The sequence below is a fragment of the Melanaphis sacchari genome, unplaced genomic scaffold, assembly GCF_002803265.2.
Source record: "Melanaphis sacchari strain LSU unplaced genomic scaffold, SCAv2.0 Contig73_pilon_pilon, whole genome shotgun sequence".
NCBI lineage: Eukaryota > Metazoa > Arthropoda > Insecta > Hemiptera > Aphididae > Melanaphis > Melanaphis sacchari.
The window spans coordinates 2,882,135-2,894,503 of record NW_020271525.1 but is presented as its reverse complement, the minus strand read 5'-3'; the positions used below and the strand labels follow the sequence as shown (position 1 = coordinate 2,894,503).

The following is a 12,369-nucleotide window of genomic DNA, read 5'->3' as shown; positions in this document are numbered from 1 at the left end:
TTTGCTTGTAGTTGATCAAACATAATTTAATATCTTGGTTGTGTCTAATTAGATAAAATAAATAAATAAAAAAAAAAAAAATGACAACACCAGATATCCAAAGATGGAAAATTAGATGGGTTTTAATTTTTTTTTTTTCATTTAAAGTTTAAGCCAATCGATTAATTTATAAGCTGTTCTGTATAAAAAAAATTGACCTTAAGTATTAGGTATAAAAGATGTGTTTTTTAAACGTAAAATACAGGTTTAATTTTACATCCAACTACAATAATTTTCTATTTAATTTCCTGTTACTAATAGTAACTATATATACCACAAAAAATATTTGTTTTTTTGTAAACTAACAAATCTTTGTGCAAAACCTCTTTAAAATGTAAAGTTAAAAAGTTTTGCTTCAAGATTACCTATGTACCAAATTTTAGAACGAGTTTGATACACTTGACTGTAGATCACATACGTACAAATTTATTTTTATTAATTTATAGATTATAGTTATATGGTTGTAACGTGAATCAGCATGATTATTGAGTAAATGGCGCCACCGATCTACGACCACCTTTGTGCGACTTTTGTAAAAATTCGTATGCGAATCGAGAGTCTGTCGTACAAAAAAGTGGTGAGAGGATTGTGGTGGTATGGAATAATTTAACACAGACCCATTTAAAAACTACGACTGCCACAGCTGTTATTTATTATATTTATACACATAAATGTCACCTCATTTAGCTTTATGACATCACATTAGTTTTCATTATTGATATAATTTCTTCAAACGTATATTACGTGAAATACAGGTATGTTGATATAGAATATCCGGATTTCAAAAGATGTGAAAAATATGGACTGCCACGGATATTATATTAATAAACTATCCATTTGCGCTGAGAAATTTTAATTATCAACTTTACTTATATTAAATACATGCATAATTTTTCTCGTAGAATGTGAAGAATCTAAAGTCTATTTTAAAATAAAAATATGTAATTCATATATTTTCTAGCTAATGAGGGATTAGTTGAATATTAATAATTAACTTTTTATTATAAAATCAACTAAGCTGTATACATTTCAAAGTTTCAAAGAAATAAAAAAAATGAAAAAAATATGACTTCATAAAAAAATAAAATAACTTTCTTCTCCACAGCCCACTAAGAAATATGATTGAGAAATAAAAATTACCCTCGTGGCACTTGACGTGTTAAAAATAAAATATTATACTTTTAATAGTTTCAACATTAAAACACAAATAAAAACTATAGGTTATCATTTTTTTTTTCATAATATTGTTTAATATTATATCGCAACGATAACAAAACTCGTTAAAAACATTGATTAACATGTCAGAAGAACTTATCCAATAGGTAGTTCTTTTGATCTCTCTCTTACTTTTTCAAGAGCTGTTGGTAGAGGTGAAAAAAGTAGAAATTTGTCTGGTTTATTTGAAAACTGATAGATTTCACTACAAAATAAATCTGCGAGAGTTATGATTTTTTGAAACTTAGACTTTCTGTATAGAATACTACATATTTCTTATAGTTGAAGTGGTTAGTTTAGTGGTTCATTAGTTAATGGACTATGTACTATACAATGAAATATAAACAGTTAAAATGGTTAAATTTTGCTTTCCTTAAATAATATATAAATCTCACAGCTATGTTTTTTTTTTTTGTACTAAACAGGATCTATCTAAATATGGTTTTCAATTAGGTTAATATTTAATATTATTAGGTAGATGAGATTTATAATTAAAAAAAAAGTAAAACTGTATTAAAAGCATTTTTGGATTACTGAATGTGATATGCGATGGGTATAGTATAAAATAAGCACATTTTAATCAAGTATGCCTTACCAACACATATTCAGCACCTTAGCATCTTCTGACTGGTTGCCTTTCATCTCTTCGCGTACCAATGACATGAATTTTTCAGTGCATAAGTCCCAGTCTGAGTTAATCACCCGGTAACAGTCTGTATACTTCAGAAAGTCTGAAACATTATAGTGTCAAACGTTTTCAAAATAATTACTAAACAAAAGGTTTTAACAATAAGAAACTTTTTAAATGGTATACAAAATCGAAATATTTAAGTAATTGAAAATATAGTCTTTAGGTTTTATTTTAGAATTCAAAAGATTAGAATTTAAATGAATTTATTATTAAAAGTTTAAAATTGAAGTGAATATGATTGATATATCATCCTGTATTATATTTATATACATTTATTATGTTTAATATTTATTGTTCTTTATAAGCGTTCTCTACATTAAATGTTATGTAGGCACATACTACGAATTATGATATACATATGAGGCTTATGTATAGCACATTATATATTTAAAATTAAAAAAAGAGAATTTAATAATTCCTTGAATTTTTTGAGATGTTTAATGATGATACTTATAACAACCATTGTCATATTATACATTCATTTTATAATCCGCGTTATCCCACTAAATCATATATTTTAAGCTTTGTGTAATTGTCTATTATAAATACTATCGTTTCAGTGTTTAAATGTTTACAAAATTGGTTTTGAGCTAATAATAATTGTTTGGCTGTGCTGTATATCGTAAAAAGGAGGAACGTGTCAAATTAGAAAAAAATAATCATTAAACCGCGTTATTAGATTTAACTCAACGACTAGTGTTTGCTTCTAAAGTTTGCTGGCTCTTAATAATAGAACTCATGAATATACAAAAGGAAGAAAAAACACTCCCCCTAATACAAATGAACGGATTTACCAATGAACCTCGTATTTATATTTTCAGCGGTACGGTCGGTGTGTATATTTTTTGTTCCGAATAATTTGCATCGGTGGTATCTATATATATTTACATAATATATACGCAAATAAATATTTATACAGTTGCTATTGCTTTGAAATGCCTTAGATTTTTTTTTATTTTGGTTTTCCATCCTGTAAACGCGCATGCGAAAAAGTCGAAGTGTTTTGGTTATTGCCTTAAAAGTAAACTTTGTTTATGTGGAAATAGATTTTGGGCAGGTACTTATAATAATCTACATATAATATACTTGCATGTGTATAGTATATTATCATGTATCAACGTACCATTTTATTTACAAAGCGTTTGATAGCTATTTATATACGTATAACGGTGCAGTTTGAAGACCTTCATAATGGGTAATAATATATGTTGTTTATTATATTTTAACATAAATGTCTAATCAATCTTTTGATCGTATTGTTTGCTTTAATGTTAATTAATTAGATAATATGGAAAATGAGTAAATTGGCTATAAATAAGTTTTTCCATGTCTTACAATATAGTATATACCTAACGCCAATACCTTAAAAAAATCACATAATTTATCTTGAAATGGTGTCTATTAAATATAATAAACATTCTAGAGTTCGATTTCAAAAAACTAAAATTCTGTTTTTAAATAAACTTCATGATGGATTCAAATATGTATTCAGAAATTTTGCCCGATTACTGATGAATTTAATGCAATATTGGCAAAATATAGATCTATTTTGATAGAAAACACAACCGGAGTCGAATACCTTTTATTAATACAACTTTTGTCGGATAGGTACAAACTTTATCGATCAAATTGAACGTAGTACAGTCTATTAACTTTGTGCTATTTAATTTTAAAATATTATTTATTATTTATTTTTTATTATTCAAATTAGTATTTAATATTATAATTTTATTTCTATACATTTATTATTATTTTATACTATATTAATAATGTAAGCTTATGTGTTGAGTACTATATACAATTAATATGTTAACAGAAATGAGCAATAGATAATATGGACAGATTGTAACATAAAAACTATAATATTTATAAAATAAATTTATTTACTTACCAAATAAAGTTTCACCATATTTTATTTTGATTTTATAACTTAAGAAAATAAAATAATTAAAACAAATCATTCTAATATTATTGTGCATGGAGGTGTATCTAACTATTTTTATAAAATATTGATTTTTACTATTTTTACATATATTTTAACCTAGTTTAAACTTTTGCCGAGATAACTTTTAATTTTGTGTGATAATAATAAATTTGAATAATATAACTTTCAGTTTAGTTTTGATGTACTGTATACCTAAACGCAACATTACAAAAATTCTGCGAATACTTACTTGAACACAATAAAAAATAATTTAGTTATAGTCAGTGATTATAACGCCAAACATTAGTCATAAAAATACCATACAAATACTCCATGTAGTGTTGTTTTGAATATTTTTTTAGTAGCAAAATATTTGAAAATTTTTTCCACACTTGGACTAACATATTGATCAACTTTTAACTATAAAATTCAGATTTATTTTAATTGTTTATATTGTTTAGATACTTCTGGTTATCTTTTTGATATAAATTTCGATCACTCCTCTGTTCTAATAGTCATTAACTACTCGCCTTATTTATTCTATTAAAACTCCTCTAAACTTTTTTATTATTCCACAAATCGCATTAAATTCCATAAATTTTTATTAAATCAAACAATTTAATTGAATACTAAATAAACTCATTATATTTTTATTTATGACCATTGACAAACTTATCAATTCGAATACATCAATGATTGACTATAACGACAAAGAAGCGTTATTATTAATTGATGCTGATCATTACATTATCACGATTAGTGTATAAAATCACCATTGATGTATAAAAAACTGATAAACAAAATTTTAGCTAAAATAAAATAATAAATAAATCCAATTACATAACTTTCTCTCTCAATCTATAGTCAAATATTTTTGTATAATTTTATATCAAAATTTAACTTGAGCTTGAAAAATTAAATATTAACAATTTTTTTTTTTGAACAACTATCTGCGCAGAGTAAACTTGTAATAATTAACACATTCCTATCACATTTTTTATGTTCAAAATACTTTTAAAAATAATAAGAATCTACGAGCATGCTCTTTAGTTGAAATGAACAAAAAAAAAAAAAAATTATTGAACATAAATAAAATTCAAAATTTAAAAAAAATCGTCATTATCATGGGGAAACTTTAATTATTGGCTAACCCTACCTAAAAAAATAATATTATATAGGCATTAGGCACATTTCTAAAAATTAAAAATAATGTATGTAGAAATCAAATGTATCCGTGAGAAATCACATAATTTTTTATAATCTCAATCAAATCTACAAACTAAGAACAGAAATTTTTGTAAATTCTGGCGTGATCGCATACTAGAATTACTAATTTACACGTCATTAATGGCTTCTTTCGTAACTTAAATGAAACTTGTCAAAGGAAAAACTTTTCTTAATACGCTTTTTATTCATTTATTATTTATTATGTTTGTTTTGTAAATTTTATGTGAATTGTAAATAATTTAGGTAATAAACATGAAAGATATTTATACGTAATATACACCGATCCTAAATTTATCTTGATGTCCACTGAAATCCTCCAAACTAAATCAAGACGTGCTCTATGATTATCGTATTTCTGTTTTAAATATTATTATAGTTATTAGTTATTACCATTTTCATTAAATTTTTCAACCTAATTGATTTAAAATTACTCAAATAATATATTTTTTAATTAACTATAATAATTGTTTTTAGCTTTAAATGTACATAATGTGTTTTTTGTTTTAAACAAAGTCTTAAACGATTATTTATGTAAGATCTGCTGTTACACTATAAAAATATATATTAGTTAAGCTATACCATGGCTTAAAATTTAAAATTATTAATTGCCCAAAAAGCTTTTCCTTGAGAGATATTTTTCAATAAACATTTCCTTATACACTGAAAACATGAGCATCTTGCGCAAGTCCATTTCATATTTTATATTTTTGAAATCAATAAATATCATTATCGAAAAAAAAATATCAAGAGTGTTAATAATACTAAAAATGAGAACTATTAATAAATTAAATATAAAATAAATTATATCCTAAATTAACTCATACACAAAAAATTTAAAAAGTATCTTCATCGCTGTTATAAAAATAATACACTATGATTTGATCAAATTTTTTTGAAGTCCAAAAAATTAAATTTATATACATGATTTTTGAGCTATCTTATGCGTAGGTAGGTAGCTTAAATAAATTACTATCTAATTTTATCTTGAATTTAAAATTTTTAGTTTTAAAACAAAATTGGTATTTCTTATCAAAATAAATATAATTTAACAATATAATACATAATATCATCAAAATTCTTGAAACTTTTGGATATAGCTGTAATTTAAATTCTAAAGTATGATATAAGAATAATGTTTAGGTAGATCAACTTCTTTTGTTGGAAAATCATACTAAGATTTAATAATTATTAAGATTTTGTTTTATTGTAGTTGAAATTTATTTGAATATTTTATACAATTTAAATATAAAAATACAATTTTTAAAATTTAAAAAGTTATTTATTTTAAATGTAAGTATGGCTTATTTTTTTTTCAAAACCATTAAAATATATTTAGGTAAATGTTTCGGTCTCTAGATTTAATAAAAAGTTATTAAATAATTCATAAGTTTTTTTAGATCCCATGTGATTATGGTTTAAGGTTAAATGGATGTTTTGTGTTCATTGTGGTATTATCATTAGTTTTACACAATTTCTTAGAAAATTCCAAGAATGAATTCATCGCTTATGCTGAATTATTAATCTATGCAAAGGCTGTAGGAAACATTCGTGGTACTATCATCGGAAAAAATGTTTAGTGTATAATAAAAAAGTAAAAAAAAGTAAATGTATCAACACGTAGTGGTAAAACTAATATAGACTGAGGATATCATACTATGTATCTTAATTATATTTTCATACAATCGTAAAACATAGATGCAGTCGATGTTTATGAAGTTATTTTAGACCTAAGTAGGCACATCTATTATATAAATGAAAAAATAATAGTAGTTATCTAGGACATCGTTTAACAATTTTTATAGTTACAATTATTTCTTTACTGAATAATATAAAATCTAATAGACATTTCATATAAGTTTATATTTTTTAGATTGTTGTCATTTATTTCATAAATGATTAATTTGAAAATTATTTACGCTAAAAATATAGTTTTTCATTAATTAATTTTATAGGTGTTGTCGTTGTGGAATTATTTCAAATAATAATTATATTTATACAATACATTTTTTGTTATATATTTTTCTTATATGTTTATTTTTTATTTGTGTGAAAAATATATCTATCTATATATTTATAACAATCCTTGGTATGACATCCTTTTAAAACTAGAATAAAAAAATTATTTGGTTTAAATTATGTGCTTATTGTAATAAATTATATTGTTTTGTCATAACAGTTTGTAAAGTATAATATTAAAAACAAGAGAAATTTTAATATTAAGGCTCGACGAAATTGCATATTCTGTATAACTGTTATGCATTCAAGGATTTTAAAATATTGTGATATAATAACAATAATGTTATTATTCATTGGAATTTAGTTCTACAACATTGAAAAATAAAAATGAATAAATTTAATAAATAGTTATATATTTTTTACTTACGTTATTTATAAGAGTATATTTATTGGATATTTCTAACAGTTTCTGTAGTGGTAATTTATAAAACATCAATTTTTATAATAAATTAGAATAATACACTTTCTAATAGTTTTATTACATTGTAGTATTTTCCTGGTCATTCAGATGTAATAAAGGTATGAACAATTTGTATACTGATTTGATTGAATTGTTGATTATTTCTTAAAAATAGAAATAATAATTCAATTAACATAATAGTTGATTTATAGAACTGTAAGTAATGATTTTTGAACGTAATCATAAAATAAATAATGTAAAAAGCTTAAACTTAGTAGGTATTTATGTTGTTATTTAAAATTTTCACAAATGTATACTTATTATTGTTACCATTTGTTATAACATACACTAGTATGTAATAATTATTTACATTAATTTATTGTTTATATTTGTATGCTCCTAAACTGTATAATTATTATGGTAATCCTCAAATAAACAACATATTTCAGTAATTAATATTAATTCTACATACTGGACCAGTATTTACAAAAAAGTTGATCGGAGTTAATAAAGTGTAATCAACCGGTATTTTTAATCGGTCGTAAATTTACACAATTTATCTGACAGTTCTGTTCTATTGATAAACATAACAATAGAAAAAATACAACAGCCATAATATATTATAATGATTTAATTATATCGCATAAGTTTTATTCATTTGCTAAGTACGTATACATATATATATAGTTTGTCTGTCGATACTTCTAAATCAATTATAAACATTCATCTGTACTGAAAAATTAATTCGAATTTTAGCCAACTCCCTTAATAAATATTATAAAAATACCAATTAGCTATTAACAATAATAATATAGTGCTATCCTTAAACTAATCGAAAAAGTTTTCATTTATTTTTAAATTTTAAATTGGACTTTTGACATTTGTAGATTGCTACTTAAACATTGTGTCATAGTAAGTGTTTGAAGTATAATCTATTGATCTTAAAAGTTTATTTATTTATTATATTAAGTTGTATTGTTTTGTAACTTTGATGTCACTTTAAAATTATATACAAGGTTATTCACCAGGCATATTCACTTAAAGACCATATTTTCGAATATTAAGAGTTTTCAATATTTAAAGATAATTCTGTGATGATAAAAACTTCTGTTTTTAAATTTTTTCAACTTCTCTTTTTCTAATTTTTATTTATTTTTTATTTTTAATATTATTGAGAAGATAAAAAAGTTTTTATTTCCTCAGGATACTACTTAAGTCATAAAAAATCTGAAGAATTTGAAAACATTGTTTTTTTTTTTAAAGATATATTTAAAACCTCAAACATTTATATTTTGAATAAACGTATTTTTAAACGATAAGAAGTTTTTGAGCTGTTCTGTGAATCACTTTGTATGATATAATATATTATCATTTATCATTATTCACCTGCAATCGTCGATATAACGCAGTTAACTGTATAGCTTTAGATATATTATTTGCTTGATAATTTATATAGGTACAAAAATTAAACCATTATGTACTCGTAAACCATTTGACTTGCTTATGTTACGAAGGGTAATCACATGCAGAATATAATAAACTATACTTTCATGTACTGAATATTGAAGATTTAGCCTCGAGATGTTGTTTTACGTTTTCAATAATTCTTCATCATAATCGATAGAAATGGCGATTGCCCAGTCAAAGGTTTAATAATAAGAAAAACCTACCTATCTACAGTATAACAATCAAACAGCAATAATAATATAATGATTATTTAATATTTAGTCATACCTTTAAAACCACATATTATCTCTGGTAGGTAGGTATTTAAAAACGCGTCAAAACATGAAATAAACGCATTTAGATTTTTAAGTTAGATAATTAATGTAAAAAAAAAAAAAAAAATTAAAAATGATTGACCCGTGGCTTTATTTTGACTTTGTTTCGTTTTATTTTATTTTTTTTGTTTGAAGTTCAAAAGAAACTTTTAAATAATTAATTATTCATGGTTTACTATGCAGTCAACAATCCATTTTATACATTAGGTATACATGTATAGTGGTTATTTTAATATATTTATATATTGTATACCTATATTGTATGTATATGTAATACTTATTAATTATCGACGGTCCTCAAAGTATTAATTATTTTTTATCAGCATATTGAGCATTTTAAATCTACATTTATTATAAACTTATTAAAATAAAGTTAAATTTATAATATCATTTCAAATAAATATTAATTAAGTATAGCATTAATATGTTATAAGTTATTATAATCTATAATACACGAGTTTGTGTAGGTAAAGTTAAAATGGCTTACTTGTGGCTATAATTCTTTAATTGTAATTATTTATTTCAATTAATTACAAGCATATATCAATTATTAAGACGTAATGTTATTTAATTAAAAAACCAAAATGTCACGAGATACTTTATAGTTTAAAATAATTGATACATATATGATTATTATACTAATAAATGATCAGAATTTAAAATTTAATAAGAATTTTTTTAAACATTTTCACTCATAACCGTTTCTAATTTTTTAACAACTAAAATAATACAACATAACTGAAACACTTAATGTAAAATATGTTGGAGATCATATTTTTATTATTAAAGTTGGTACTAATTTGTACTGCTATAACATATTATTATATTTTCATATAATTATTTTAATGTAATTTCAATTAGACCGTCATTGGTTTTGTATATGACTCAATATTCTTTTTTTTTATAAAATATTATTTTGATTTGATTTGAATATCAGCTATAACAATTATAACGTATAAATCTTGTATATATTGTGATGTATTTTATCGACTGTGTAATATCTGTATTCAGCTTTCATCAGGAAATTCAATCAGATTTTGGCTATACGCAATAATCTCTTAAAAAAAAAAATATAAATCAAAAAATACTCCGAAAAACATAGCTAAACTATAATAACAATAATAATATTATATATTATACGCCAAAAAAAAAATGTAATGATATTTTTCATGATTTACTTCAATCCATAACATATACATATATATGAAGCGTTATAACATGGAAATCAATATGACAGCTTTTTATATTTAATAAAATAGTTATAATGCAAACTCTGTTTTTGAAACGATATTGTATTCAGATTTTGTTTATTATGTTAAAATGATTAAAAATAATTTTTTATGTTCCGTTGAATTTTTTATAATTATCGATACAGGATCATAAATTTGTAATAATTTATTCATATAATACATATATATATATATATATATATATATATAAATTTGTACAAAAGAAAAAAATAAAAATAAAAATAAAAATCCTAAATTGATTAGAACTATATACAATTTAACTAAAGAATCAAATCATATATTTGCCTATTCGATGGCATAAGTTGAGTTTTCGGTTTGTGATAATAATAATGATTTTTTTTTATTTTGATGAATAATCAAATAGTTATTTAATGTTAATATTATATTAAGTCATATAAAAATAGAAAATATATATCATTAAACACTTATTTTAGTATTTCTATACACAGTATAATGTCTGATTATGAATGTACGATATTAAAATTTGAAACTATCTATTTTTTAAATGTATTTCATCTTCGGTAGTTTATACTTTTAGTCGAAAAAATTTTATTAGTATTATTATTCAATTTACGAACTAGCTTGATTATAAAATATAATTATAATATACCGTGATTAATATTAGCGTAAATGGTATGTGTATTTTTTTTTTTAAATTTCTGGTAGGTATGTTAGAAAAACACGCTGACCTGATTTAAAGAGTAAACTCTTAGAAAATTTTACTAGTGTTAATTTGATAATAATATGTTGCTTATATAAACAGACGTATGTGCTGAGCAATTAAAAATAATTAAAATAATATATTTTTTATTTAAAAGATAAAAGTTTATTACATATTGTATTTAAAGGAAAATTAAATTGTAGATTTGATTTTAATTTATGAGTTTAAACCAAAATACGCAATTATTACATTAAATACAATTTTTTCATTAAATTATTAAACCAGTATATTTCATTAATTCAAGTTTAACGCATTTACATTAATTGCATTTGTTGATATCGTGAGAACATAATAAATTATTGTTATATTATATTTATTTAAACATCATTTAAAATAACAATATATAGACAGATGAAAATAAATACTGGAATATATTGTTGTAACACATGCAATTCACCAATATCTATATATGTGTTAAGGTGTATAATCGCAGTAGGTGAATGTTGACAGTCACCAATGTATGTTGACATTTACAATTTGTGTTTGGTAAATGTTGACCGGTTTGACGTAGTGGTTATTATACACTAATCGTTTCGTTGAAGCAGATGAAACTAAAATTATTTACTATGTAAATAACGAAGAACTATACGACACTATGTACAAATGATAAAGCTCATACAGAAACTAGTTGTGGAGGGCGAACCAGAATGATGAACGAATTTAATAATATAATATAATATGAAGTTGTCATGTTATTTTTAAATTTATGTGCTCAATGTCAAACCAAAAAAAAATTCCCAAAAAAAGTATTGTAATCAAAGCTATTATAAGTCGTGAACTTAATTCCCTGAGTAAAGTAGACTTAGTAGATATGTAAACTTACAAAGATGGTGAATTTAAATTCGTATTTAATTATCAGGATCACCTAACAAAGTTTATTCAGTAAAGACCTTTAAAATTTAAAACTGCGGATGAAGCTGCACATCACTTAATAAGTATATTTCTTATTTTCGATTCTCCAAATACAACGCACGAGAGTTTATAACACAAAAAAATGTAATTGTAAGAGTGAGGGAAAACTTTATAACAGTAAATGTTACGATAGTTACCGTGTTATAATAAATAAAACTTAAAAAAAAATACAAGCTACTTTAAAACTATTAAA

General features: G+C 22.9%; 1 protein-coding gene across 1 annotated transcript in view; it reads right to left on the bottom strand.

Moving 5' to 3' along the window:
• Nucleotides 1–12,369, bottom strand: part of LOC112600954 — an 87,606-nt gene that overhangs the window by 19,572 nt on the left and 55,665 nt on the right. The window contains exon 4 of the mRNA XM_025348313.1: nt 1,850–1,985. Coding sequence (XP_025204098.1) covers nt 1,850–1,985 — 136 coding nt within the window. The remainder of the gene's footprint in view (nt 1–1,849; nt 1,986–12,369) is intronic.